Source organism: Asterias amurensis, chromosome 9 (assembly GCF_032118995.1).
Source record: "Asterias amurensis chromosome 9, ASM3211899v1".
In the NCBI taxonomy this organism is placed as follows: domain Eukaryota; kingdom Metazoa; phylum Echinodermata; class Asteroidea; order Forcipulatida; family Asteriidae; genus Asterias; species Asterias amurensis.
In genome coordinates, this window is record NC_092656.1 from 2693093 (window position 1) to 2718435 (window position 25343).

General features: G+C 38.6%; 1 protein-coding gene across 2 annotated transcripts in view; it reads right to left on the minus strand.

The window, feature by feature from the left end:
- LOC139941368 (thrombospondin type-1 domain-containing protein 4-like) overlaps positions 1–25343 on the minus strand; it is a 149974-nt gene that overhangs the window by 95610 nt on the left and 29021 nt on the right. For both annotated transcript variants that reach the window (XM_071937829.1, XM_071937828.1), the window contains exons 3-6: positions 15964–16097; positions 11102–11168; positions 10690–10789; positions 10025–10158 (exon numbers count right to left, since the gene is read on the minus strand). In XM_071937829.1, coding sequence (XP_071793930.1) covers positions 10025–10158; positions 10690–10789; positions 11102–11168; positions 15964–16097 — 435 coding nt within the window. The remainder of the gene's footprint in view (positions 1–10024; positions 10159–10689; positions 10790–11101; positions 11169–15963; positions 16098–25343) is intronic.

The window sequence follows — 25343 nt, forward strand, 5'->3', positions numbered from 1 at the left end:
AGGGTGGGTTTTCCCGTTATATTCTCCCGACTCCGATGACTGATTGAGCCTAAATTTTCACAGGTTTGTTATTTTATAAGTTGTGATACACGAAGTGTGGGCCTTGGACAATACCGTTTACCGAAAGTGTCCAATGGCTTTAAAGGGAAGGCATTCAATAAAAACTTACTTGCATTACAGCAGCTTCAGAAATCATTTTGATAATCATAATATTTTAAAGTAATGAGGTTATGGAAAAAGAAAACATTTTTATCCCCAAAGTTTGAATCTGAGAAATTTTACTGTCAGATAAATTTCTCAGATTGTATTCCAATTAAAACCAAAAGTTTTTGGGCAATACTTGAAAAAATCTACCACTCTTTTGAAATGAAATTTTCACAGGTTAGTTGATTGTATATCTACAGGATTTAAAGCCATTGGACACTTCTGGTAAACAGTATTGTCCAAAGGCCCACACTTTGTGTATCACAACTTATAATATTTATTTAAAAAACTGTGAAAATTTAGGCTCAATCGGTTATCGGAGTCGGGAAAAAATAACTGGGAAACCCACCCTCGTTACACTTACAGTAAATCCGTAATTCGCGTTATCAAGAATCGATAATTGTTTTAATGTTTTCTCAAAAAGTAAAGCTTCATGGAATAATATTTCAAGAGGAGTCTTTTACCATTACCTTCTGTAATCCCTGTAAGTTATTTTTTTTTCTGTTCCGAAAGTGTATAATGGCTTTAAAGGCAGTGGACACTATTGGCAATTACTCAAAATAGTTATTAGCATAAAACCTTACTTGGTAACGAGTAATGGAGAGCTGGATACACTGTGAGAAACGGCCCCCTCTGAAGTAACGTAGTTTTTGAGAAAGAAGTAATTTTCCACGTATTTGATTCCGAGACCTCACATTTAGAATTTGAGGTATCAAAATCAAGCATCTGAACGCACACAACTTCGTGTGACACGCGTGTTTTTTCTTTCATTATTATCTCGCAACTTCGACGACCGACTGAGTTCATATTTTCACAGGTTTGTTATTTTATGCATATGTTGAGATACACCAAGTGAGATGACTGGTCTTTGACATTTACCAATAGTGTCCTTAACACAAGCGTGACTACCAAGCGCAGATTACTTATTTTTGGCCCAACTGCAGATCCCAATATAAATCTTAATGACACAATTGACGCCCGGGTCCTGACAGACTGGTCTAGATCGCGTACCAGATTACTGTTCAGGTCCCAATTAGTAGCCGGCCATGGGTATCAATTCAGAACACCACAGGATCAGAGTGGAGACATGGGTCCCCATGGGTTCCAGGGTCAGATCAGGGTCAAAATCATCAAAACAAAACCCCCAGAATATTTACTTATAATACTGGATAGTACCAATAATTATGTTGGAGCTACTTCTTAAGTGCCTGAGTCTCTATGTTACTATACTTGATAAATAGTTTTATTTCTTAATAAAAAGTAAAAAAATGTTTGGTTCCATTGAATGAAATATGGCAAGGAATATGCTGATTAACTGACTGGTGGAATACCCACTATTTATATATGGATATCTCTCCTCCACCCCCCCCCCCAAAAAAAAAAAAAAGAAAAAAAAAAAAGAAAAAAAAATCAACTTATGAGACAATTTGTTTTTTCCTTTTAAGGTGTTTGTCACACATGTTCTTAATAAGATTCATACCACATTATTACCTTCTGTTGCAACACAATCAAAAACAAATCATAGCTTATCAATTTAAAGACAAGAAGTTCTAAGAAAATGGGGTCCCCCTCCTCCAACTGTCTTACTGATCTTCTAATTCAACTGATCAGTCAATGCCAAAGAAGACTGTCTAGTTCCTCTCTCAGTCTGTATTCAATCTACTGATTAATTTGCCTAGGGGAACTGTCTAGATCAAGGTGGCCAAATACTATTTATCGCTTCCACCTGTCCCCTCCAATAAAGCATCATGTTTGAACTCTGGCGAAACTCAACTATCTGACGACAATTTGAATGAAGTCCCATGAACGCCTCTAACCCTGCCTTGTATTTAAAAAAAAATCATGCACAAGTTGGTTGCACTGTACAGCGAGGAGCGAGCTTGCTCAATATGCACACACTATCTTCACTGCTGCATTATTGATCATGCCGTTTAGCCATAATGTAAAAAAGCTTGAAATTCTTCTTTTCAAAAGAGATTGTGGTGTGTTGTGGCTGAGCGGTTATGAGCAACAGACTCAAGCTCTGGTGTTTCTGATAAGCAGAGTGTAGGTTTGAGTCCCAGTCAGGACACTCCTGTGCTTGAGCAAGATACCTTACTACAATAGCTTCGTCCTTTGGATGGGCCATTAAGCCATATGTTCTGTGCACTAGGACTGTTGGTGCACATAAAAGAACCCAGAACACTTCTCCTTGAAAAATAAGGTGTTAACCCCTGTGTTTCTGGTTCACATAGCAAGCACCTTTATTTACATATTTCCTCTGGTTTCATTTTACCAGAAATATTTGATTAAAAAAAATACTAAGCAAATGTTGCATATAAGCTTTAGGAAATACCAGCACAATAAAAACCAAAACGACAAGGACTGTAATAGAGGAATGTTGAAATTGATGCTTTCCAAAACTGACCAACAAGTAATTGAAATGTTGGACTGGGTTCGTCAAACTCAATTGGCATTCCTTCTTGCAGCAAGGACAAGCGTGAAGCCCAATGCTCAGGGCCTAGGGGGTATTTTCTTAAGAGCTGACATAAGGTAATTGCACATCACACCTCCCTTTGATTTGGGATGATTTTATGGAGTTTGTCATTTTATCTAAAGGGCTTTCAAGAATAGGGATTTGAGAATCACGAACATAAGTACCCAATTTTTGTTAAGTACCATATTTCAATCATTCTAATTTCATGGGGCAGTGGTGATGAGAGGGAGACTGACATCCTTTCTGCTCAAACTGAAACTTCTCTGTGGACGTAAGATTCTAGGTGTGAAAAGAGAAGAGGTTGATGTAGCCCTTAGGATGTCTCACAGTGCATTTACAAAGCACTGAAAAAAAAACTAAAGATAAAACTACCCTTTTTTTATTTATCATGGGTATATACATTCCTCGATTTGTTTCCCAAACTACCCCCAATTACACTACTATCACTGCCACCAAAAAAACCTAGCCTAAAACCCATTCACTTTAGTTACAGAACTTCGGTCTTCATGTGATTGTGACAGGAACTGCCCCCCAATACATCACCATTGCCACAAACAAAATAGCCTTCAATGCATTCACTTTGAGAAATTACAGTAGATCATCATCTCCCAAATGCTCCGATGCTGTGTCTAAACAAACTTTATGGCATAGCGAAATGACCACTTAAATATTAGATAACACTCAAAAAGGAAATTTCACATCGTTTTAACGAAACTATGAGCCAGCAAGTAGTTGGCCTCTCAATAATATATCCTCACCTTCTGGTCGTTGAACCTAGCATGGTGTTTGTTTTTTTACCCCTTTAGGGGGTCATTCTTCCACGCTTTAGCCAAGGTATTTTTCCCTTCTTCTCATTTCAAAGTCAATTTGAGAGAGCAAAGCTTCTCACAGCGATCTGGAATTTTCTCAGAACCCCCTACAGAACAATATTCAATAACCGCAAACTCCGCAAAGCTGGACTGCGACGCTGGAATTTTCCGGCTCAGTCAAATAAGATTATATCAACTGGACAAAAGGGATCATAACTTGGTGTATGATTAACCCTATTTGGGCAGAGGGTGAAATAACAAAATCATAATAATAACAACAAGATGAAAAAATATCAATACATTTTCTGTAACTTTTCAGACAAGGTTTTTATGGCTCTGAGCTCAGATCCGACAATGGACATATTGAGTTCAGTCCACATAAAAAATTATTCAGAGTTATTAGAGCAAAGAATTCAACGTTCTCTTGGGGATAAAAAAGGAAGGTAGTTATGGACCCACTCTAAAAGGCATTTCAAGCTTGAATACGACCTTCAAAACCAGGGAAATGTTCACTCATGGAAGTGTCCTTTTTTTGTATGTGGTGATATAGGCTAACAAATCTGAAGCACTCGGATTTTATGTTTGGGTCCTGTAAACAGAATTGTTATAGTAAACATACCTTTGAGTTACTGGCGCCGTTCCTAAAAGCCATTTAAAGGCAGTGGACACTATTGGTAATTACTCAAAATAGTTATTAGCATAAAACCTTACTTGGTAACGAGTAATGGGGAGCTGTTGATAGTATAAAACATTGTGAGAAACGGCTCCCTCTGAAGTAACGTAGTTTTTCGAGAAAGAAGTATTTTTCCACAAATTTGATTTCAAGACCTCAGATTTAGAACTTAAGGTCTCAAAATCAATCATGAAAGCACACAACTTTTTGTGGCGAGGGTGTTTTTTTCTTTCATTATTGTCTCGCTACTTCGATGACCGATTGAGCTAAAATTTTCATAGGTTTGTTATTTTATGCATATAATGTTGAGATACAGCAAGTGAGAAGACTGGTCTTTGACAATTACCAATAGTGTCCACTGTCTTTAAAATACAATTTTCAATTGCCTTAAAGACTGTTTAGGCTGTGGTTACTTCATACAGTCCAAGTGAGTTAATGCACAGTTGACTGGGAGCTAATCACTGCAATTTCAAAACAATTTCCCAAAACTGAAAATTTGATTAAGGACTTGAAACGTGAGGCGATTACCCGCTGCATGTTATACCAGAAGGTAATTTTGGTTGACAAATGCAAACCCTTTTTCATTTCGTGTTTCGAAAAAAAGTTTCTGACTCTTTCAGTCAAATTTCCAAAAGTTAGTTCTGATAATAATGTCAAGCAAGAAACCACAAAGGATAATAAAATCTTACTAAAACACACAGAGCCTGTGACGGTAGTTTCAAGTACCACACCTAGCATTTAAAGTCACCTGGAAATATAATTTTTTTCTTTCATTCATAAGAGTATATGCTTACGAACAATAAAACTATTTTTATAGTAATTGTTTGTCACGATTTATATGTTTAAAAAATATATCAAGTTGTTTGGGGGGCTGACTCCGCCTACCCCTTTTGTGACGTCAATCGAGGCAGACTTTGCCTGCAATGCGTATAGTAAACACACGTGCAAAGTACATGTACGTCCAAGTCATGAGTTGGTACATTTCAAAAAGTGTTTTTCTGCATTCAGCAGCAATACACCTGGTCGGCATTGCCGGAAAAAAACAAAATTTTGTTTTTTTTTAAACGTACAAACTCACGACTTGGTCCGTACATGTACTTTGCAATTGTGTTTACTCTACGCATTACAGGCAAAGTCTGCCTCGATTTACATCTTGAACAGCGTCCTCTCGGGTTGGGGTCTACTCTTAAATTTGTAAATAACATAAGAACTGATTTTTTAAAACCTTAGTTAACTGTTTATTCACATTCCACTCCTCAAAACACATATATTAGTGACAAAAGCTTTATTTTGAAAAAATACCACTTCCAGGTGACTTTAATGAGTGCTTTTCACGGGAATCTGGACTGAAAAAAATCCTTCAAACTGAGGACAAAAACTGCTGAGAGAATCTGCATCTTGTTAGCACACAGGGACACACCCATTTTCTTATGATCACCTTGATGATAGTGGTTCCAGTTTCAAGGTAAACTCTGCGGGTAGCTCTGAAAGCATGCAACCCCTTAGAGAGCTGAGAGCATTTTTCTCTGGAAAGGTAAAGTAAAAAACAAACTTACGGAACAGAAAGAGAAAGTGCGAAGACAACATTGATTATTTTCAGAGACCATGTCCACACTTCATGTGAACCAATAATACATGACAACAAATCAGTGAAAGTTCAAGCTCCAAATCGGTTACAAGAAAAACCCTAAGTTTAATTGTTTCAAAAATTTTAAATTCTAAGAATTGAAGATTGATCCTCCTATAGATCAACCACAAAGTTGATCTCAGGTTAACCAGAAATGAAGCAGGATACCAGTTACAAAATGTACCCGGTCCATGGTAGTTTGGCTGGTAAACTTATTCTGGTAAGCAAGATTTCTTACCCTAAGCTACTTGTTGTGCTTTTAAAGCAGTTTTATGAAATTTGGCCCAGGTGTTATGTCTTGGACCAGTACCTGTACAGTAAATTTAAGTACAGTGCAAAAGTTCAAGTATCCCAATTTACAACTCTGCAGAGAAATACATTACCATGGCAATGATATAAGAGTGATCAAAACAACCAGGTGTATTTGACAGCGGTGCATGGTCCTCCGACAGGAACAGTTCTAGGCAGGGCAGATCAATTGGAAACAACAGGTGTTGCAATTTGCCAAAATCAAAATGTGGAATTGTTGACATTGTTGAGATAATTGTTGTGAAAAGGAGAACTGTATCAAATTTAAGGGTATTTCTAAGGTAGCACGGTTCATTTCCGGGGGAGGTGTGTGCTCAACTGGCATGGCAGTTATTTTTACATTTGAAAATTGGTGGAGGCAAAAGGCAAGGTTTGAAATACCAACTAGACCACTGTCAACAGTCTAGTAACTTTATTGGTGTACAAAGTGTACCTGACAACCAAATAAGTTTTACTCTAAAATGGTTTATCACATTAACACAAGCACATACTCTTAAGGTTTGCTAAATTATTATAGGTGTTCAAGTATTTAATAGGCCCCACCTCCAAACGTTCAGCAAATCTTCTGGTCTAGCGAAAGTGTGTGCTGTGTGTAGTGGGTGTGGGAGGGGGGGGGGGGGGCTAACCATGTAAATTTGAAATAAATTAAGTACTTTTAGTACTAATCCACAAGGGAAACTAACTGGATTTGTTCCATTAGAACCCTTTTCAGAGTTTTAACGGGGCAAATCCAGTTGGCCTGTAATGCGATTCAGGAGCAAAATTTAGAGCAGCCTTTGTTTTTTTTATACAGGGATGAACTTTTAATTAAGCACTGTCTGGCACGAAATAAATCATGTTGTTTTCAACTTTAAAAGGAGGAAAACAGATATCAGTACTACTGGTTGAAAACTTGATTATAACAAATTCAATAAATTGAGTTCAAATGGTTTATCTTTAATATTATATATAGATAATTTTAAGTGCATGAACATCTGCTGAAATTTGCTAGATGATTGTAAGTAAATTTATGTCAAGAGTGCCACAGTGGAACGTGATTTAAAGCCCAGCCACCAGTGTCACATCATATCAAATAACAATCAAACCACTTCCGTTTACTAAAAAAACTTCCAATCGATATAAACTTCCACTGAGGTTAGACTTGTGGACAAGTCATTAATGGTTTGACGTGGTGAGTCGAGTCACTGTGGTGGCGTAATGATTCAGGTTTCAACGATCGAATACTGCGCTCGTGAGATTACTGCTCTTGCATAAAGCTGCTGGCTGCCGCGACACTTGGAGCAGTAGTCTCACGGGGCCAGCAGTCTTGCGATAATACCGCTACAGACATTTAACAATTTGTCCACAAGTCTACACTGAGGTATGCTCCTTCTTAACCAGGGCTCCAATTTGAGGGGAAAATCCACAGGACTGCAGGGCTTGTAGCTAAAAAAAAGAAATTCTAGACCAGAATTTATTTTAAAAGACCAAAAGGAATCTAAATGATTTAAACAAGCGCTCAGAGAAGATCTATTTCATTTAATAATAATAATATTGAAGTCTTATATATAGCGCACGTATCTACCAAACAAGTTATTGAAGTGATGAATTATGAGACCCAATTATGTAGCACCTTATAAGGGCTTACAAGGTGCTACGGCGCGTTTAGCAGCCACAGCCAGGAACACCAGGGCGAACCCCTTCTCTTTTCGATAAGCGCACTGGGTTCTTTTACATGCGTTACACAAGACATGGGACCAACGGCTTTTCAGCCCATCCGAAGGACGAAGCAATGGTTAAGTGTCTCGCTTAAGGACACAAGTGTCACGGCTGGGGATTCGAACCCACACTCTGCTGATCAGAAACACCAGAGTTTGAATTCGGTGCTGTTAACTGCTCGGCCCGACTACACTTCCACGTGTTTGTGTGTCAAGTGTACTTCAATGCTCTTGAAAGAGAATTGATAGTTATCACATTCACAGTCAACAGTTTTTTTTTACAAAGATACTTACACAATGAGGTATATTATTCTTCATTTTGGTTTTTACCCAAATTTTTCAGTGAAATTACAAGACCACCGGGCTTGCCCCATTGTGAGCTTACTGGCCGACACTAAAATCACAGACCTCAAGATTAAGGTGTACAGGAGCCTAAGCCTATGGATCATCAAGATAACCATTAGTCACATTATAAGCTCACTTTACGATGAGCAAGAACAAGTAGTCTAGACAACAATGACCAACAGGTTTGTGTATAATCCCCAAGGTGCTGTAAAGATGATATATTTATCATACAAGGTGTGAAGAATTAAGGAAATGGTATAAACCTTACAGCTGAGACCAGCAACACAAGTTACGGTATCCCATGACTATGAAATGAACAGTCATTAGCCAGAATAATCACTGGGCAAGTAAAACCTTTGAGGACGTTGTGTGTGTGAAAAACTTCCTTCACCCCAATGACACCCCTCCCCAACCTTAATGGCACACCTAAACCTTAGTCCCAGAGTCCACTCCCCCCCTTCTTTACCCTCCGCCAACCCCCAAACCTCCCCACCAAGCTTCTGAAAGTCTTTTGCATTGCACCAGTTGATGACATTCACAATCCTCACAAGCAGTGACAGCTACCAATTACTACCAAGAGTGTTTGTTGCATTAGTTCATTACCAACAAGAGAGGGCAGCAGATAGTTCTTAAAGTACAGCAAGTTGTAGCATCAACATCTGACATCACACTTCAAGGCTTGTGAATTACACCAGAGTGGTCTCTGATTGGTCAATCTCCATCCATAATCACCTTTCACCTATATTTATTTCTCATGCAGATACACAGTCAAATCCTACACCAACATTACATTTAGGTACATTTGTAATTTATATCAACACCAGAGGGCACTATTCCCACAACCCTTGTTACCAAGCCATGAGTTACTCTGATGAATAAACGTGTATCTGGAAGTTATACTCTGTGAAGATATCCTCTCATTACACGGTGGCAGCGGTGGTATCCACTCATTTCAACATTGTACAACATGTGGACACTGCTTGCAGACGACCGAAAGTAAAGCTTTCCATATCTGTGTTTTGATTGGTCTGAGGATCGATGTTTGTCAGTTGCACCCACATCACCTCGGACCAATCAAAACAAAGTGGAAACCGCTTGTTTATCCAATGAAATCATTGTAACCCATGAAATCACTGGTTCTGAGAAGCAAGTACCTGTCTTTATCCTTGCAGATAAAGACGGGGACTACATTCTAGGGTGTTTGTTGCATTAGTTCATTACCGACAAGAGAGGGCAGCAGATAGTTCTTATAAAGTATTTAAGTAAGTTGTAGTATATAGCCTGAACGTCTGATGTCATTCTTAGAGGCTTGTGAATAACGCCAGAGATCGGCCTAAAAGAATTGCAAAACTGGCGTATAGTTTGACCTCTGACCTCGGTCATTTCACATAGAGATACGCTGTCAACTTCTATTGCGGACGTGACAGCAGTGATTTTTTGGGCATCTATGTCACTGCACGTTTATCAAATGATGATTGCATCCAAAGGAATCAAAGGATCTGACAGCGGGGACCTGCCTTTATCCTTGTGGATAAAGACAGGGGGCCCATTCTAAGAGCAAGTTTGAGTGCGCACATTTAGTCCACCAGTGGGCGACCACAGACTAGCAACGCACATGCCCAGTGACGTACTCACCCGAACGACTCGTTCCACCTTTTCGGGCTCGAGGCTGGTTCCAAATGGTCGACCACAGTAGTCAACCAATGGTCGACCAGCCTGGGTTTGAGTCAAAATGGTCAACCTTTAGTTAACCATTGTGCACACTCGAACTTGCTCTAAGTAAGTTGTAGTACGTCTCTTGTTGGTCCTGATCCTTCAGCAATACTCAATGACAGATGAGGGTGGTATATCCTGCAAACAATCTCAATACTAATCTTGACATACCTTGCACAGACCATCCACACAAACATCTGTAGTTGAGGAATTCCAGCAAGATGTGCCGTCAATGACCTTATCCGCCAACTTAGCAAAGAAACGAGAACCAATGGCTTGACAGTTCAGCTCACAGTAATTGGATTCTGAAAAACAAACATTTGCTTTTTTAAATTCTACCGAAACTGTCAAGGTGACATCTGCTATTAAGTCGGAACTAAAACAGAGAAATGTAATTTTGATAATAGTCATTAAAATTAATTGTGTGCCTGCCATCCCAAGACAATATATAACAAAAAAAATTGAAAACTTTCCATATCCTTCCACCATTTTTTCACTCATTTTTCAAAAATAAATATCTAAAAAATTAAGGAAAAGTTTCTGTATGGCGCCACCACTTTTTCATTCGATATGAAATAATATAAAAAATAGTATCTAATTTACCTCAATGAGATATCCCTTTTTGTAAAAATGAGTGAAAAGGTGGTGGCGCCATACGGAAAATTATCCGTTTGATGCAGCCCCACTTGTGGCGCTAGCCTATTAGTAAACACGTTTGATATACACCCCATCAACCATCATTATTTTTTCCTCACTGAAAACTAAAGGATATTTGCCTACAACAATCACTGAAAAAGTCCAACTGTATTTTGCTGTTTTCGATGTTCATACATTACCTTTTTCTATTTGTCTCCACTGGTAAAAGTTTCCCATGAAAGGTACACCGTTGAAATTCTCGCACTGTTCTTGCCTGAAGTCGGTGTCGTATTTACATGGCTGACAGATGAGAAAGTTGTCAGAAAAAAAGAAAACAATGAGTAGTCTTGGCTCGAAACGTCAGTGACTGATAGTGGATCGTTTGGACATTATGCTACAAGAGGGCGCTGTTAAAAATTCCGCGCATACACCATTATTAATTTGTCTTCGACTTTTTGTATGCCAAAATAAACACTGTTGTGACAATAATTATTCTCATGTATACACTGTTGTTTTAATCACAAAGAAATTACGTCTGCTGACGAATTGGAACGTTGTTTTTTATAACCATAGAAGTTGAGGTTAAAATAGAAGTTCTTTTTCCTGACTTACCTGTGTATTGCACAGTTTATACTGCTTGTAAAGCCCCACACAATGTGAGCTTTGTCTTAATTCCCCACTGCAATGAAAAGCATACAAATCCCGTTTAAAAAGCATATCAGCGATATCAAAACAATAAGAACTAAATATTAAAGTCAAAGAGACCAGAAGAGTTTCGACAGAAAAAGCGTCTGCAAGTTTTCATATGAAAGACCTATCCAGCATTGGGTTTGGTTTGTTCAAACTTTAGTGATAATAATACGGAAATCTTTAAGCTAATAATAACGTTGAAGCATTTCAATCAAGTGATGTTACTAAACTTATACAACACAACAAAGTCCACCCCGTAGAGAGTAAACACAAAGTCAGTGTAAATCTAGGTAGAATGTTCTTGTCTCCTGACGGTTATGTTACAGGGCGCCCTCTCGCAGAACAAGGCTGCTTGGGGAATTCTCTTGGCAAGCGCCACAACTTTGACTTTGTCGATCACCACAGCAGCCGCTCTAATGATTTCCCACGGTATTATCGAATACTTCCCTTTGCAGTTCATGTCAGAGCTGCTAAGACATGATGTTACAAGATAAAAGGGTTATAAATTATTCCAGGCGGTTTAGAATTTGTGTTTCTGCTGGCACTGTTTGCATTTTTTGTGTGTCAAAACTGTTTCACTAAACTATACAAAATATATGTGGGTAGTTCTTCTGGATAGTTCGGTAAACTCTAGTTTGGATAAAGTAAAGGCAAGATACTTTTGGTAATGGTAAAAGGCCAGTATCCTCACTAAGTATACCCCAACATTATGAAATAACAGACCTGTGAAAATTTGGGCTCAATTGGACGGCGAAGTTGCAAGAAAATAATGAAAGAAACAACACTCTGAATTGTTCGCTCTCAGATACACACGAGGAAGGTTTCCTGCCGAATCATCAAAATAATGGTTCGAGTGCGTAGGTTCTACCATTCTACCTCCATGGTTCTACAGAACAGTTAATCGACTATAGACAGAGCTGCTGACTATAATAATACAAGAACACTGCCCTCTGTTGACAGAAGAGTCTCACAATATTCAGTAGTGGAAACATTAATTTTCGAAAGTACATTCGCAAGACAAATTGCATTGGTTTTAATTGTGATGATTTTACTTCAAAGTGAGTCATTTGAAAAAGGGGGAACATACCAGTCCATTGTGAACATCTTGATCAAACCATCATTAGTTTTGTTTTTGCAATTTGGATTCAAAAAAAATCAAATCCGAAAACGTCAGTTGTAATTTACGTCAACCCATTAATGGCAGTTTGAAATTTTAAAGAAGGTGAAAACAACATTGTTTTGGTCAAGGATGGCTCCCCTTTCCCAAAAGCTACAATTGGATCAGTTTTCAAGAATACATTTTTGATTTCTACCGAGGCCAACTACTGGTAGAAAGAGCATACATGGAAACTTTCTGTCACCACTTAAAATGTCTCATAAATTGAAATCAGTCTTAAAAGACTCCACTCGTTTATCTTCCAAAAGTATTTGAGTCATGTTGCAATCATGTTGACCGGCGCCAATACTATTTAAAGATACTGTTTAAAGGCACTGGACACTATTGGTTATTACTAAAAAGTTAATTTTAGCATAAAAACTTACTTTGTGACAAACAGTGTTGATAGTAAGTATAAAACATTGTGAGAAACGGCTCCTTCTCAGTCTGAAGTAACATAGTTTTCGAGAAAAAGTAATTTTCATTATAATAATATTTGAATTTGATTTCGAAACCTCAGAATTAGACTTTGACGTCTCGACATCAAGCATCTGAAAGCACACAACTTCATGTGACAAGGGTGTTTCTTCTTCCATTATTATCTCGCAACTTCGACGACCAATTAAGCTCAAATTTTCTCAGGTTTGTTATTTTGTGCATGTTGAGAAACACCTTGTGAAAAGACAGATCTTTGACAGTCAACAAACGTGTCCAGTGTACTTAAAGGAACACGTTGCCTTGGATCGGACGAGTTGGTCAAAACAAAAGCGTTTGTAACCGTTTTGTATATAATGCATATGGTTGGAAAGATGTTTTAAAAGTAGAACACAATGATCCACACAAGTTTGCCTCGAAATTGCGTGGTTTTCCTTATACTCTGCGAACTAACACGGTCGGCCATTTATGGGAGTCAAAATTTTGACCCCCATAAATGGCCGACGTGTTAGTCGACGAGGTAAAAGGAAAACCACGCAATTTCGAGGCATGTTTGTGTGGATCATTGTATTCTACTTTTACAACATCTTTCTACCCATATGCATTTTATAAAAAACGGTTACAGAACGCTTTTCAAAGACCAACTCGACCGATCCAAGGCAACGTGTTCCTTTAAGTAAGGAAACCTCCAGAAATGATGGTACTCTGTAAACTTTCTCATTTAACTTCCCATTCAACCAGCAGCCGATTTCACGAAAGGCTAGGATTAATGCTATCTCGAGTTAGGACGAGTAACCCGTCCTAACTCAGGATGGGTTCATGCGTCGTAACGTCTTTGGATACGGAACTGAACTCATCCTAAGTACTTAGATCAATCCCAAGTCAGGAAGAGTTTGGTGAAATCGACAGCTTGAGAATAAGCTGTTTGAAAGTATAAAATGATATCTCTTTTCATGAATATAGCGTTCAATTGTTTCGTTCCCTGGGAAAGTAAACATAAGAGATTCAGTTGAGAAATTGACAGATTTACCTTTTACTGTATTATAAGTCGTGTTCGCTGTTCTCTCATATGAAACAAAACCATTCCAGAAAACCCAGAATTATAAAGCACTATATCTGATTATAATCACCACTAAACACATAACAATACCTTTTTGCATGTGTTGGCTTGTATTTGATCTTTTGAAAGACATTTAGTTGCCCAGTGCACGTTTATGAAAACAGTCTTCTTAACAGATCAATGTGATTCGAGTTTGAAACACCATCCCAACTTTTTAACTTTCCAAAATTAAAACGAAGTAAACGGCTTGATATCAAGATTCACTGCCTATTAATTTCTAATGACAGTTTTTTTTAATCAATGTTGTCCACGTAAATAATTTGTATATCTGATAACGACACTATAATGGCCCGCTGTATTGTCTCTAATGAAATACATATAAAAAAATGTCCTCCTTGTACTTTAACTATTTTAATAGCGTTCAATAAAATTAACGTAAAGCGAATAATATAGTCAATCATAATAATACTTTAGATGAATTGCACGTGACGTCACTGACCGCCATCTTTGATGTAACGCAATGGGAAAAGTACATGCCTGAATACGCGCTGTGCACGACTCTCAGCCAATGATAGCCTTTCACGCGTGCATGTTTTTATGTAAAAGATGGCAGCCAATTTTAGATGGCAGCCGATTTTTTGAGGGGTCTATAGGTTCTGTGCAGCTAATGGACAAGTTAAAGCGTGTATCTAAACATCAAACTATAAATCTTCTGACACAAGTTGGGGCTTAAAGTTGAGCTACCGAGACTGTATCTGGGGTCAGCACACTTGACCTTGAGATTGAGGTCTGTTTCGCTTCAAAAACACAGAGGTCTGGAATGTCAAGCGGTATCCATCTATCTGCTTATGCGACGATGTATTTCGTATTGCCATACCCTCCTTGACACCTACGATCTGGTTGCCTTTTGTGTGTGGGCCATATGGGAGAAATCTTTCAACAACAACGCCATTATCACAGAAACATCAAAAACACCAACATCAGTGACAACAACAAACAAATACATTCAGCATAGCATGCAACATCATCCTCAATGACCACAACAACAAAACTAGTGCACATGACTGTCACGTGGATTAACTAAGTTGACTTATTAGAAAACGCTTATTTTTGTCTCCCAATTTTGTTTGCGGCTTTATTTCCCACCTCTTCCATCCTGTATCGACAACTGAAACATTACAAACTGATTTTGACATTGCTTGGTACTCATTCAACACTAAGATGACCCTCGTGGGATAATCCATGGGATTATGGTGGATTTGCAAGAGGAATTTGCGTTTCACGTTAGCCACAAAGACAGAGTTGGTTACGATCACTATTGAACGTCCCCCTGACTCCTCTTCCAATGTTTAGCAGCTGCTTGAATACGGTGTCTCGCTGCTCAGTTCTCGATTAGGGAACGAGATTGACACTTCAGATAATGTGGAGAGAACAGAATCCTTTCCATCACTGGTTAGATCGGTCGAGTTGGTCTTTGAAAAGCGTTTGTAACTGTTTGTTATAAAATGCATATGATTAGAAAGATCTTTTAAAAGTAGAATACAATGATCCACACACATTTGCCTCGAAATTGCCTGGTTTTCCTTTTACTTTGCGAACTAACACGGTATGCAATTTATGGGAGTCAAAAATTTGACTCCCATAAATGGCTGACCGTGTTTGTCGACGAGGTAAAAGGAAAACCACGTAATTTCGAGTGATACTTGTGTGGATCATTATATTCTACTTTTAAAATATCTTTCTAATCATATGCATTTTATAACAAACGGTTACAAACGTTTTTCAAAGACCAACTCGACCGATCCAAGGCAACGTGTTCCTTTAATTTGCGTGTATTTACGTGGTTTACCAAGCAGCCCAATGGCATGTTTTCTTTTAGACGTTTAGTACAACTCTTCTACAATATCTTTGCGTGCAACCAATGGACGGATGACGTCACAGTTTGTTTAAATCTTTTGCAGAAGCATGGAAACCAATTCTGCACAGTCGGAAGTACCAAGTCACAGCACTTTACAGAGTAATGCGGTAAACAAACAGTGACGTCATCTAGTGACTTGTCACCACTAGGTCACTATCATTATTCTTGACAACACAACTGGAGCGTCTCGAAACCAAGACTAGTTTATTGCTTACCCATCACCGCTGCTCATCTGAAGACACACCCTTGTCTGTTTGGACACACCCCCACCGCACGTCCTGGAGCACGCAGACCACGAGTCCCATTCACCCCAGTATGATGCCACAGGTGGTCTGCTCAGACCCCTTCTCTGTGAATAGAGGAAATAATGAAGAATACTAAGCGATGAAGGGAAGCGATTAGTTAAAATTCGTGTTGAAACCTGACGCAATTCTTCTCAACTCATTCACATAATTATGTTGTTTTGGGGCGGGAAATCATGAATTTACCTAGATTTCGAGAACACTTTTCAAACAGGGTATGGGTATATCTTGGTTCAAGACAACATTTCCGGCTGTCGGTTGTGCAAAAGAGCCATTTGCATAAATTTTTCAGTCAGGCTCTTTATCAAGGCATGGTCAGACAAGAATAGGCAATGGCAATGAACACTAAAATGACATGTTTCATTAAAATCTCACGGATTCTTCGATAGGGGAACGTGAAAAACAGCAACAAACAAATGAGTTTATACCTTATGACATTTAGACTTGTGGAGTCGAAATCGGGGAGCCATCAGTTCGCGCGAGAGCAGTGATCTCGCGAGACCACTATCTCAGCGCGTGGGGCCGATTTAACGACTTGTCCACAAGTCTATATGTGACATTGCGTGCATTGAAAATGTAAACCGTATGTGAAGCACTATTGAAGTGTCACTGTCAGTGATCAATAATTTAAAGATCGGCGCATTCGAAAAAGTGTGCATAATTATGTTTTCCCCCAAGTTCATAACAATAATAGAGAAAACGTTCTTGGGCCAACCCCATCAGTGAACGGGCGGCTTTTTACAAACACAACCGGGTCGCGGCTCGGGTCGTACAACTCAATGTATGGACTATTCCATGTAATGGTTTGATTTACAGATGCATACCGGTTGTTTACACAAGGTCCTCGGAAAATGTGTAAAATATCACACACGATCAAGGACATTCTTGGAGCTCAACGATAATTCATAGCAAAACTGTTTATTTTACCAGGCCACCATAAAATGTTGATGGCTTCCGAACGAAGTATTCAACATGACTTTAGGTCAATCTGATGTTTAGTTTAGACATATCCTGTTGCAGCTCTCATTTTTCTCCCATTCGAAGTAATGTAACCAAACGAGACTAATATAAAGGAAGAATTCGAAAACAGCAAAAGAGCTATTTGACGCAAGAGTCGTTATTTATTATAACAGGCTTTAGTCCTTGGAAACAAGTACAGGAATATTGGCACTTTTCCATTGCGTTACACTTGGTGTAGGCTTTAGGCCTTAGTAATATTAAAGGAACACGTTGCCTTGGATCGGTCGAGTTGGTCTTTGAAAAGCGTTCTGTAACCGTTTGTTATTAAATCGGTATGGTTAGAAAGATGCTGTAAAAGTAGAATACAATGATCTACACAAATATGCCTCGAAATTGCGTGGTTTTCGTTTTACCTCGTCCAATAACACGGTCGGCCATTTATGGGAGTAAAAAGTTTGACTCCCATAAATGGCCGACCGTGTTAGTTCGCGACGTAAAATGAAAACCGTGCAATTTTGAGTGATACTTGTGTGGATCATTATATTCTACTTTTAAAACATCTTTCTAACCATATACATTTCATAACAAACGGTTTCAAACGCTTTTCATAGACCAACTCTTCCGATGCAAGGCAACGTGTTCCTTTAATAATTTTCTTTTGGTTAATCCAAGGGCAAAATAGTCTGAAAGTATGAATAATATCATGCCCTTTATTATTAAAGCAAAGGGAAGTGACTGGTGACAGCCTAGCCAGGGAAAATCAAAATTTTCATCAGGCTGTGTGAGTTAGCGTTCTTGCCTCTGCAGCATGGGGGTGGGGGGGGGGGGGGGACACAGAATCTACAGGGGAACATGATCCTCTTGACACGACATCACAATTAGATTTTAATTCTCCGCACCCATAACTGAGAGGGAGAGAGTCCATGGGAACAGCATACTGAATGGCCAATTGTTTGTGCATTATAACACAGGGGAAACGAAAAGCAATTTCAAAGATTGGACTGGCGGTTCATTTTTGTCTCTTTTGTTACAAAGTCACAAGGGAGTTTTTGCTTTCAATCCCAAGTTTAAACAAACGCGTCACCTTTGCCCCGTCGTCAAGAGGTGGAAGAAAATTCTACATAGTGTTTGGACGGCCAACATAAACATTAGGTAATGTCGAGAGAATGTTAAGAAGTGTCAACATTGTCACTGAGTGGCAAAATGAGTGGGAGACAAAGAGATAGAAATATAAAATTGTTGATTTAGTGATTACAATGCTGGGACATTGAAGAAAGACATGGCGGGCAATAACGCGTTCAATCACGAGAGGGCGCTTGTTGTAGCGCCGCTAACCGAGTATACATTATTTCAGTGAGACTTTACAAATTCTTTTGTAGAAAACTGTAGTCAATAACTAATTCGAATGAGTTGAATAATTCGGCCTTTTGAAATTTTGAACGAGTAAGATAACATTTATTCTGCATATTAATCAGATTAATCAGATCATTAAATATGCATAAGTTGGAACGAACAACACAATATTCATCAGACAACATTATTAGTATTAATTTTGGTTTTTACCCATACACCGATGTGTGTTAGCACTGTATACTCAGTACTTTCCCCGAGTCCTGTGAAAAAAATATCACAGGCATGTTACTCGGGTGGGATTCGAACCCACGACCCTTGCAATTCTAGAGCAGTGTCTTACCAACTAGACTACCGAGGTTGCCCGGCAGCTAGAGGCAGTTCGAATCCTATGTTTTGGCAGCGGGTACCGCATCGATATAATAGATGTTTAACATCTGTTATTAGTATTCTACTTTGGGGAAAAAATGAAATCTTGAACCGAACCAAAACACTTCCAAAAGTAATAAAACCTACTGGAAAAACATTTCAGACTATGTTTTGTAAAGACAAAGGACAAAGGAAAATGAGTGTATAAAACTGTTGCTCTAATGACCTTCTGTCAAAGTTTGTTTTTGATTTTTGGGGTTGATCCCGTGGCTGCCGCTTCCCAGGTTGTATCGTAATTCTGACTGGCACCCCCGAACAAAGATATTGACAAAAAATAATAATAGGGACACCGCCATCATAGGGCTAGATAGCTCAGTTGGTAGAGCGCCGGCACTAATCAGGAGGTCGTTGGTTCGAGTCTACTCTAGTCAATTCTTTGTTCAACCCCCAAAATCATTTCAAAAATTTACCCAGTCAGTTTCCCTTGTGGTTTATATTGATAAAGTTAGTTTTTGACAGTATAACTCAAAGTACAGTTCCTTTGGCTACGCAAGGTTGAATGGAAATTACATTATTAGGGGAGGTTTGTGGTAGCACATGTGTAAATCTGCTGTTGAGTAGTGTTGGTTCTGAAAAGAACCGGTGGTTGATGACCCAACGTTTCGATCAGTATGCTCTGATCGTCTTCAGGAGGATGCTTGACTCTGTTGCTAAATGCTGCTTACGGAGATTAGCTGGTAACCGGGCTTGGCTCTAAGTTACATAATGTTATTATCAACTTCGCAACATCGACATGTGTGAAAGTAAGTAGGCTATGTCACCGACCGAAGTAAACAGTTTGTATTTCAGTGACTTCAACATCGGTAGTCCCTGAAAATGGCATTGAATGAAAACGTCAATACAAAAGCACAATGCTTTGTGGTTCTACATTTTACCCTGAAGTGTTCAACAACAAGAAATGAAAACCCAGAATCGGTAGAACGATTTTGAATTAAGCAAATAGCCAAAGGGCATGTTCTGTTGTGACAAAACATGTTTTATGAAAATGTCCTTTTCAAAAAATGAAAATTTCTGATATTATTTGCCTTTCTGTGGGCAATAACGTGAGGTCACACTGAGGCCTTCCGGCATTTCATGTTGTGAAAATGCCGGGATAAGAGATCCATTTGTAAAGTCACAGTATACTGTGGAAGTTGGTAACAAATTGAACAATACCTTAGTGTGTAGGTATATGGGTTGTTACACATACTAAAATGTGGTTTCTAAAAACATATCAATATTATGTCTGTCATCTTGACAAATTCATGGTTTCTCCTGGCCGGGTTATTTTCAGCTCTGTGACAACTTTTTCTAATTTCTAGGGGAAATTCCTTTATAAATATTTTTTCTTTTTACTAGTTTCGAAACTTTTTTCTTACAGTATTTTCAGGTTATGCGTCCGAACAAATTTCCAGTTCGTTTAAAAAATTCATAATAAATTCTTTGACAAACTACAAAGTCATGTTAGTGTTTTCAACCAGAGGCCTCATGCCTTTTTATTTTTACCGACACCTTTGATTACAAAGAGACAATAAGTCTATTATTATGCAGTGTGTACTATAGAAGCACGCGGCTTTCATTCTATTCCACATCCCTATCTTGATTCATATACAATGCACTACAAGAAGTACATGTTTGCACCGGCACTTGTGTTTTTGACACCATTTCCCCACCAACGTTGCACTTCGTAAGTTCGATTCAAAATAAAGTGAAACCCCCACTTGCAAGTTTCACAAAGTAGGCCGAATTGACGTATTGCCAACATTGCCAACTGCATTACCTCTCAAACAGCATTTACGGGGAAATGTCCTTTTAGTCTGCCTGGTCGAGTTGGTACCCCGTAGTTTGATGGCCTAGCCAGCAGACACGCTTGACTCTAAACACGAAAGTATAAACCGTCATAAGTCTATACCGCCTAACTTACTACCGCCGCGTGCTTGCGAGAGAGCATGCCAGGGGTGCCTATCACCTCATGTTCACCCATTAATGTTCATCATTTCTCGTGGGGAGAGTTTTTTACTCCACAGCATTCCGTATGTGCACCTTAGACATAATTCGATCAAAGTCTCCTATTTCCGACACTGGGTCGACCGTGGTTTCTTAAACTCTCTCCGGGTAGATAGGTCGGCTCATGACAGCCTCGTATTGCGATTTTTTATTCACATATAATAAATATATATTTATAAACAACTGCAGGGGTCTTTTCTCAGTTCGCCCTTTTGTGTTGTTGTGGATGTTAACAAAATAAAATAATATTTTATTTTGTTAACATCCAACTTATATTATAAGTATCCACATTTTCCAATAGGCTATACACGTTTGTCCTGTGTACAAAAAAAGGTCGCCGTGCGGGTTGTCAACTTGTCTCATTGTGCGAAGGGCAATACATCAGTTGCTCTACTTCTACAGAAACACTTATTTGTATAACTATGTTAAAACTGGGCCTGGTTCAAATTTAAGCACAAAAAGTAGCCAAGCACAAAAACATTATGCTTAAAGGCAGTGGACACTATTGGTAATTGTCAAAGACTAGCCTTCACAGTTGGTGTATCTCAACATATGCATAAAATAACAAACCTGTGAAAATTTGAGCTCAATCGGTCATCAAAGTTGCGAGATAATAATGAAAGAAGAAAACACCCTTGTCACACGAAGTTGTGTGCGTTTAGATGGTTGATTTCGAGACCTCAAGTTCTAAACTTGAGGTCTCGAAATCAAATTCGTGGAAAATTTCTTCTTTCTCCAAAACTATGGCACTTCAGAGGGAGCTGTTTCTTACAATGTTTTATACCACCAACCTCTCCCCATTACTCGTTACCAAGTAAGGTTTTATGCTAATAATTATTTTGAGTAATTACCAATAGTGTCCACTGCCTTTAACAGAATAAGGTTACCAGCCGAGCCACCATACCACGTTTTCAATTTTGGACTGCATGGTATCCTGCTCATTTCTGCTAATATTGTTAAGCACATTTTTCTACTTAAGCAGGCTCAGGTGTGGTTACGTTTAGTCACTTTCGTTTTGAGACCCTTCGGTGTTTCACATGTGTTTAGGCCTAATTTTCTGAGAGCTTCAATTTTAGCCAATCGGAACCACACGATTGGGACGCCGTTGCTATCTCTGAAAGCACTGCTGTTATCTGACAAGTTGCAATTTGAATTTGGCTTAGTTCTTGTTCATCACTGGGTTGGAGTCAGTACAAGACACCTTGCTCGATGACATACATCAATTGTATAACAATTACAAATTTAAGAGTTCGCTGGCGAATTTGGGAAGCCATAAAGAGGTATCGTGAAATCGGCTCATTGACGAAGTGCACTGATTGTGTCGGAGAATGGGCTTCGATGCATATCTTATCTGGGGTCGACCAGGCCGGGATTAGCGGGAGCCGTCGTAACCCAAGTCATGGACACGGTGTCTGGTAGTTCTTCAACATGATCGATGTCTAATCATTTCAAATTAATAACTCAACTGCAGACTGAACAAGTATGTCTCTGGATACTTGCTTTTCAACTTAAACTTTGTATTTTTCCATCAAAATTTTAATAAAGAATATGAAACTATTTATATATACAAAAGAATGTAATTCCTTCCTCAAACCTCTTGTGATTAGACATCACAGCTGCATGATAAATATGAATTATTCATTTACAATTGGGTAATAATATCGATACCAAATGCTTATTACTTAATGTGTTTCTCTCACTCAACCCCCCTATGATTTTACGGTACAGGTGAGCGAAATTTGTCAGTAATTATTTTATATTTGTGAGATATACTTTCGAAACCATTTTGATACTGATACTCGTGTTGTTTATTTTATTCGAATTCCCGCGTGAATTAATGGCACACAGGTGAATTTTAATTGGAGATGATTTGTGGACATTTGTAGATAATTCAGCAACCATTGTATTAGTAATAATATTTCTCCACTTTAAGATGAACGACTTGAATCACATGAGGACCAGATTTGATTTAGATTCGAATCTAATAGTCTCTCTGATTATTAAGTTAATCGGTGACCCCAACATAGAAATATTATAGTTTGATTTATTTGGGCATCTTAATATATTTCTGTGTGACCAGAAATATGTGTCAAATTACCGAAAAATTAGTGAAATCGACGCAAGATCCGTATCGAAATCCCACCATTGCTTTTTGTTCTGTTTGTTTTTGTTCTTTTCTTCTTCTTTTTTGTGTGTATGTGTGGGGGGGGGGGGGGTAGGGGGTATAGGGGGGTCTAACCCCCTGGAACCCGGGTCAATGGTATCATAACCCGGAAATTTGTCGCCTATTTTGATGAAATGTTCACAGATTGATTTAAAGTGTTCATTCAAAACTTAAGTACGGAACTGAAATGAACTATTCATAATTCAATAAATGTTAAGACACCTTTAAACCCCACCCCCTTGAGATTTCTAGGTACAGCTGAATGATGACTGTGTGAATAATTCCTCTAATTACAATTCGTATCGAGTGACTTGGTTAGAAGCAGGGGGTGGGTTTACATGAAGTGATACGATAGGCACGGTTGCAACACGCTTTGCTATCATCTTCAGACACCGACCAACGACCCACAAACAAACTAAAGTGCAATTCGGAAACATTATTGCGAATGTTTCACAAGATGGCCGACATGTTCGTGGAGCGTTGCAGAACAGATACAGATTAGCAGTTATAGCGCAGCTGACTCGGGGAACGAGTTGCTAATCATGGCATCGAGTGGCGTGTGGCTGGGCACCTGCATTTTTGCTATGAGCACATGGCACACTATAATCAACGTCTGGGTCAAAATCGACCCGAATTCCACGTCAATTCTAAACGTATGCTGACGAGGAAAGTGGTTAAAAATGTTGGATTTTATCTCAGTTTGACCCATTTTGGGACCATTTTAAAACAGATTTATGGTCATTCTGACCCAGAAATGTGCCAGGCCAAACTTGTTTTAAAAGAGTTTATTATATTTATCACTTTTGGACATGTTATAAGTATCAGGGCCCAATGTCAAAGAGCTACTTCAAGAAAAAAAAATGTCGTACCGTGAAACATGCACAACTTGTGGCTGGTATCCTGTTTTTCTGCTAACCTTGGCCCAATTTCATAGAGCTGCTAAGGAAAAAAAATTGCTTAGCATGAAATTTCTTCTTTGATAAAAACAGGACTACCAACAAAATTTCCATTTGTTGCATATTGCTTGTTACTGGTATTCAGCTGATGTTTGCTCATCCTGAAAATCATGTGGACATTTTGTTGGTAATCCTGTTTTTATCGAGGCAGAATATTCATGCTAAGCAAATTTTGGTGCTTAGCAGCTCTATGAAATTGGGCCCAGAACCAGAACATTGTTAAGCAATGTGATCTGCTTGAGCACCTCTATGGAATTGAACCCTTTTCATTTCGGCACGCTTTACTCATTTCCTTATTCGATTCGATTCAATCAAAGTGTAAAAAAGGTCTACAAAGGTTCAATACACTGAGAGAACTAAAGTTTATCTCAAACTGAAATTCCCCAAATGCTTGAACTAATTCATGAATAACACAAAGGACAACCCTCACAATAAAAACCTCGTTTAACCACTCAATCAAAACCCACCCAAATCTTCCTTTTTGTTCAAGAAACATTGAAAGTATTACCTATGTGGAAAACAACAAGGCCATGGCCATCGCAACCTTGTAAGCTTCATCATGTGAAACGCGTAGGTGGTTTGCAACAGTCAACGCGGGAATGTCAATTTTCAATTTAGAAAAAAAAACCACCCACAAAAACAACCAATTTTACTTTCAATTTGAGATACTTTCCCATCTGGTGGGTGTAACCACTGAGTATATTTATCGATAATGTATAATCCCACGATATATTTAAATCTCATGGATTTACAGAAGAGCTTTTACGCAATAACATGTGGAACGTAAGCCTATACATGTATTGTATTATGGAAACAACGTAATGAATCTTTTGGGTTGTATAATGTCCCTTTTTCGGAGCAAGTTTTGGAAACAGGACTTTAATGTAAACATATTATGTAAAAACGAGAAACTAACTCGAAAACCCCCAAATACCATGAAATTTATTATACAAAGCTTTTTGGTGGCACACAGCACTTTTTGAACAACAGGTCTCGGTTTTCTCTCTTGCCGCCTTTTGTAAGCAGAAAGCGTTCTAATTGTTGTTTGCAAGTTTGTTTTCTTCATTACACTGAATGCCATTTTGTACAAAAGTACAAGTCAACTGAAATTGTAAGGGAATAACTGAAGGGAAAAACATCCGTGTACTTGAAGGAACATACCAATTTTGAAGGTTTTTGAGGATTTTGTTCGATTCTTCTAACTTTCAATAAGCATGTCAGAAAATAAAATGTTGTAATTTGATTGAATTATGCCAAGGTGAACGCGCTAACAAGAAAATTGCGGCCATGTGTATCGACGTTGGTTCACTTCGAAACTACGGCTCATGGCTTTGGCTTGCCTCTGGCTTAGGCTCTAGCTTTTGAAACGTACGTACATGACTTCAAATGGCGAACTTAGGTTAAGCCGAAGCTGCAGTTTCGAAATAGGCATTCGTTAATGATCGTCG